Source organism: Contarinia nasturtii, unplaced genomic scaffold, assembly GCF_009176525.2.
Source record: "Contarinia nasturtii isolate CC-2019 unplaced genomic scaffold, AAFC_CNas_1.1 Cnas_scaffold_2678, whole genome shotgun sequence".
NCBI classification, from domain to species: domain Eukaryota; kingdom Metazoa; phylum Arthropoda; class Insecta; order Diptera; family Cecidomyiidae; genus Contarinia; species Contarinia nasturtii.
The window spans coordinates 225270-231674 of record NW_022199997.1 but is presented as its reverse complement, the minus strand read 5'-3'; the positions used below and the strand labels follow the sequence as shown (position 1 = coordinate 231674).

The 6405-nt window shown below is 33.1% G+C and overlaps 1 protein-coding gene across 1 annotated transcript; it reads right to left on the bottom strand.

The window, feature by feature from the left end:
- Positions 1-812: 812 nt before the first annotated feature.
- Positions 813-5146, bottom strand: LOC116348764 (innexin inx2). The gene is made up of 3 exons (XM_031779874.1): positions 4936-5146; positions 4515-4867; positions 813-4035 (listed from the first exon to the last, which is right to left on the bottom strand). The coding sequence occupies exon 3, from the start codon at positions 4025-4027 to the stop codon at positions 2948-2950; it is 1080 nt and encodes a 359-aa protein (XP_031635734.1). The 5' UTR covers positions 4028-4035; positions 4515-4867; positions 4936-5146; the 3' UTR covers positions 813-2947.
- Positions 5147-6405: the final 1259 nt, after the last annotated feature.

The window sequence follows — 6405 nt, the reverse complement described above, 5'->3', positions numbered from 1 at the left end:
TTCTCATTCTTGATCGTACTGTCTCTCTTTCTTGAGCAGCTCGACATTTGTACACGGTGTTATGCCCTATGCACACATAATGTTTGCCTTAGAAATATATATATACCATTTATCCGAGCGTACACGAGAATGACGAAACAAAGAATAAGATATGAAAAGGGAAGTCGAGAGTTGAAGTAAAATTAAAAACATGTTCATTGCCTCTCCGACTTTCAGTTCATATTTTCGAATGTGCATCGTTCCAATGCAGCGTCATTTTTGAAGGAATTATGCTTCATGAATGCCATTGATCGAGCAGAGAAAGGAAATAGAGAGAGGGAGAGAAAATGAAAAAAAAATTAGGCAGACTCGACACTGTATATCATGAACGGCATCGAGTCTGGAAAGTTGTAAAAAAAGGTCAAAAAATGCTTTCACTTTAATTAAGTTCCAATAATATTGTGTTATTGGAATGAATTCATAGACCTGAATTTGAATGTGAATCGTTAGCTACCTTTAAAATTTAAAGTCGGAACATGGAATACTTACAATTTACCAAACATTCTTTTGTCTGTTTGCTATCCTGGCTCAATACTTTGGAACTTGTCTGTGTTAGTGACGGATGCACAAACACATGAATAATGTTCGAACAAAGGGGAATAAAGAGAGATCAATTTTGGTGCAACATTTTCGCATTCAATGGATCGAATAGGTGGGAATATTTTTTTTGCTACACTAAAAATTACTTTTCTCGCATGATTTGCGATCACAAGGGGCTTTTGTTCAAACGAAAGACACTAAAGTAATCGACAAAGACTGAATAAGACACAGGATTTTATCATATACGTTTTTACCTTTCGCTTTAATCATGATTTGAATTTTTTTTTCATAAGATCTAATAAGTCTTTTCATATATCCACATTTCACATGTCAAACCCAAATAGTACAAACATGAGTAAGAATACACATTTCTATTTACTTTTCTTTATCGCTCATTCTCGACAACATTTTCAAGCATTTATCATGGTTAGGACAATTTTATCTCCAAAATTTTATCAAATTTCTATTCAATTCGAAGCAAATCTCTTCTTCTATATCATCATTACATTAAAGCAAGTATTTCGATATAGAAAAAAAAACATAGCCGAACGGTCTTAATCCAGAAGAGAAATTATGCATTTATCAATTTAAAACAGCGCATTTAAAATCCCATTTTGTTTCTCTATATAAAAATGTCTCTGTATTTTTTTATTTGTATATATTTGAAATTGTATAATAAGACATAATTTGTAAATATTGCTCGATTTATTATTGTTTATTATTTCATATCGATATTTTTTACTTCTTTTAAAAATGCTTCATCAATTTCGTCTCAAACAACATCTTTCATTCTTGCATAACGTCTTTCTATGGCTTTTGCAATTCCTTAAGATTTTATATGAATAATGCACATTTTATATTCGTTTTGATCCAGGGACCGTTAACGCTTTGAACATGTGATAAAATCCACATGAAATTCCAAATTTCTAGAACATAAGCAAATGGAACGATGTGGCCAATGGAAGCCAATTCTGTTTTAAATAAATTGGTTTTGAATGCCAAAAAATGAAAGAAAAAGAAAGATTTAAAATTTTGCAAACAAAAAAAAAATGGTCAAAAATGTCGTTTTCACTTTTTTTTTCAAATATTTTTTCGATTTTTATTAACACTTCTTTTTATATCAGTTTGAGGAAAAAGTTTTCGCTCAGTATTTCATCTCTAAAATAAATTAAATGTAGCAAATACACTACACACATTTTCATTTTTTTGTTTCTACTCGTATGTTTCTCTTCTTAAAGTCTAAAATCTAAATTTTTACGATCTCAAAATACTATAAAAAGTCGAAAATCATTAATAAGTAGGTAAAGAATTTCGTTTTTGTTTTGCTCGAAAAAATACAAAGTAAAAAAACTTGTTAAACGTTGCACTGATTTGCATTTCTTTTTTTTTAGTTTTGTTTTGTTTCTAAGATCTAATTTCGACCGATTAATTTCTTTTTATAAAAATATATCAATAGTTTACAAATTATTACCTAAATCGTATGAAATCATCAAGATTTTTTGTATCAATTGCAAAGTCCTCGCATTTGTTATTTGTTTTATATTTGTATGTGTGTGTATGTGTTTTCTTTCTTTCTTTCTTTCTTTCTTTCAACAATGGAATGATTTTGTCTTTTGTTTGTCTCTTATGTAAAATTTTTGCGTTTATGTGTTACATTCTTTTAAGATGCCGCTATTTTATGAGCAAAACAGTGTTTAAACTTGAACTATTGATTTTTTTTTGTTCACAAATTTGCAAAGTAGTTATATTTTGTTTTGAAACGATTTTAAAATAAAAAACAGAGAAAATCTACAATGACGTGAAATAAGAAGGAGTTAAATGCTAATCATACGAAATAGAATTAAATCCATTATGGAAAATTTTACTTTTTCGATGGGCAGCCAGCAGCTGATGATGAACTAATATTTATATATAAATTCATTTACTAATACCTAATTAAATCAATATTGTTTCGACATATATATATATAAATGTATATCGCTTATTGTGTCAACTAGACGTTGCTCAATTTGATGAGGAAAAGAGGGAAATTATAAGAAATATTTCGATGAAATTGGGATATTACTTTTTTTGTGGAAATCTCTTGATTTTATGTTTCGGTATTTTCATTATAGAATCATCGGTTTTTTTTCGTGTATTAAATTTGTTGTTTTTGTTTGCATGCTCTCTATCTATGCGTATTGTTTTGTTTTTTATTGATAATGCAAATGCGTTTGTTTAGTCTCGATTAGGGTTTTTGTTATGGTCACGATTGAAATGTGAGTAGAGGTTGTTGCTGTGTACATGCTGTCATACACATTGGTCCGAGAAAACTAGGAACAGCATCGATTGTCAATTGATTTGTGTGTGACGAATGTGCGGCGATTGATCAGACGTCATGTTTTCCGTTCAATTTCATAGCTAACTCTGTCATGATCTCCTTGAATATTAATGGATCAATATTTTTACTTAATTGATAGAGTATGAACCAATCGCCGATTTGGCATTTGTTGGATATATGCTCGATGTCCTGATGCGATGAGAGCCGTGTTCGTGCACGCAACAAATACAATCGTACTTTTGGCGCAAACAACACCAAAGCACGATATACCAATGAGAATGCGCTCAAAATACTCAAAATAATAAACCAAAACCATAAAAATACGTAGATCTTCTCGTTGACAATGTTCAGCGGTAACACGCATAAGCCATCGAATTTTTGAACACTACCGGATGGACCATATTTGTGGAATGTGCATTTTGTTACTTTCGGGAAAACCCGTGACATTGGATCGCCTCGCATTTCCGGTTCCAATTCGGTGAAACGTAGCACATCACTGCCGTACGATGTGAATTCTCCATCCAAAAAGTAATCCATAAAATAGATTTGACCAATGACGTTGACGAAATTGAGCGCTTCACAAATGAAGAATCGAAATGCATAGAAATTGTGTCGTCGCAAATTCTCTTGGAAATAACTGATGAGAATTTTCTTTCGATCATCTTTGCATTCTTCGTTTACAATTGGCATATTCAAATCAAGCACAAGCATTTTAATGCGACCACCTTCCCATGTTTTCCACAGATAACGTGGCACATAAAATAACATGGCTTGGAAAAATAGCGCAAAGCACACCCATTGGTAGTACTTGTGGTATTTGACCTCGTCGCTGCCTTCAACGTGACTCACAACACCCGGCTGCACCATGTCACGGCCAGCAACTCCAATCATTCGATTCGGTATCGTAAATGTACTATAAATCCAACAATAGGTGTCCATCACTCCAAGTGGAATTTCATCCACGATACAGTCGATGGGGTCGCCAATATATTGACGCGATGTTACCAGCAACGAAAATGCTATCAAAACGATAACTGTTGCTTTGTAATGCAGTCGAAATATGTTATTGTCGATGCATACTTGGTCGAGCTTCAATAGCCCCTTTACTGAGCCGAATACATCAAACATTGTGCTGTCTAAATGATGACGACGTTGATGATGGTGGTGGTGATGATGGCGATGATGATGGAAACATGAAGAAAGAGAGAAGACAAAGAGAAAAAAACTTTTGTTTAGAATTCAACTACTTCAACGCAGACACACACACAAACACATATTTATATATATATATATGTGTGTGCACAGATGAACGAACACTAAAACTTCTTTTGTGAACACTGAGATTTCGATCGAACCAATTTATCAAAATCTTTTGAGCTCGGAAAACAAAAAAAAAAAATAAACCATTTTCAAGAGAACAACAAGGGATATTCTCTTTTTTTGTAGAAAATTTCAGCAACAAAAATAGACACAAGATTCACAACTTTAACATTTTGAAAATTTGCATTCAATTTTAACAGATTCGGTATCGATGAAATTCAGCACAAACACACAACAAGTCAGTTGCATTTATAAACATAGATCTATATACTAAAAAAAACAATATTCCACTTACGACACTTATTTTAATCACACGTAAAAATCTTGGTTTTTTTTTTTCAAAAAAATGTGCGTCTCGTGCTAATTTTTCTGGTTCGTATTCTGATGCACTGGACTCTTGTGCTATATATGTTTTTTCTTCACAGCGGAAAAAAGACTATGAGCGATTCGTTCTTTTTTTTATTTATTAACTCGTGTTAAACGCACCCCGTACTATATAGTAGAAATGTTGCGTCGTTTGTTGTATCCGTCGCTGTGCGTAGCGGTTGCCGTTTGTTTTACCTTTGTGCTTCTGCTTTAGATAGCGTTGTTGTTGTTGCGTTAAAGAATTTGATTGGATTTAATGTTGAACACATTGAATTTGTTTGACTACAAAACAGAAAAAAAAATTGCAATATTGCCACTTTGCACTAAATCTTTTCTTCTTTGTAACTCACTATTATTTTTTCTCTTCTAATTTCGATGATGTTATATTTTTTTCTGTTGTTAACGTAAACATAAAAGTGCGCTTAAGAATATTCAACCCAATAGATTGCAAAATGGGCGAACATTTGAGAATGCCACTTTGAACTGTGTGTGCCTCAGTTCAGAACGACTAAAATCCGATGTGATCGCTTTGAATAACGAATCGAAACTGGACGATCATCGTGCAACGAACTGTTCGAAAAAGAGGTGGGGAGGGAGAACGAAAATGAATAGCGCGCGTAATACGGTTAGTACACGTTCATTCGTTTTGTTTGTTGCTTGCTGCTGTATTGCCGCCATTCACTTCACTCTCTTACATTCACACACATACACATGAAACAAAAATTACGCATACATCGATACGACGTGGTACAGCTGTGCTGTTGCTGCTGCCAACGATCGAATGCATATGTATTGGAATGATGTTTTTACAGTTGTTTTAGTTTCAGTCTCCGAATTTTCAATGTATTTGTGTCACATTTGTGTATGTATTGAGTGTTGCCGATGCAGCTGAACTGGTTTCGTTGTATGAGTGTGCGAGTGCCAATTATATCCACTGTATTAAATTGAGTTCATAATTTCTGAACACTAAGCCCAGGACACGAGAATATGCTTCTTGCATTGTTTCAATTACGCTCAAAAATGCGAATTCATACAACTAGAAAATTCCTTTTCTCCACTCCTTCACGCACAAATACTTTTCGCTCAGTCTAGTGCTCAACATTTGAATCTTTTGTACAACATTCTCATTTATCAGAAACGATCGTAAATTTGGAGCAATTTTTTTATGTTCGACATTTCTTGGTTATTTGCTGTATATTTTTGTTGATTGTTTCCATCGATTATGCATTGCGGTGCATTTTCGATCAAATTTCATAAGACGTCACGAGAAATTGTGCGCATTTGTTTTACAATTGGCATGAAAATCACACCGTGAAATTGTTTTTAATTAGTTTTTTTTTCTCTGTCTGTAAAAATTGATACCAATATAATATTGTTGTAAAATTTTTGACTCTTTTTGGCCATTTTTCCCGAGTCCCGTTTTTTCATTGCCAAAAGAAAGAAGTTATGATGAAATCGCATGAAGCGTCGACGATTCGCATCGCATGTAGTTACTGTTTTTTTTTGACCACACACAAACCGTTTACGTCGATACATGTGTTTGAAGCCGATTTTGTACGAAAGCATAAAAAAAGAGACACGAAAAAAGGAGCGAAACCTAGCAAAACAAGATAATTTTTCCTTCGTTGTTTTGCGATATGCTTATTTCTTTTTTTTAAAAGAGATAATTAGTAATTTTATTCTATAACTTCTTCAATAAATCTACCACACGAAACTGGTTGGTTTATTGTGTGTTATTTTTGGACCAAAATAAACACAAAAACCGGCATATTTTTATTGCCAATATGCATATATTGGCTTTGAAAAAAATGAAGCAAAAC

Coding starts and splice junctions, on each gene's coding strand:
- LOC116348764 (XM_031779874.1), bottom strand. CDS start 4,027: ATGTTTGATGTATTCGGCTCAGTAAAGGGGCTATTGAAGCTCGACCAA.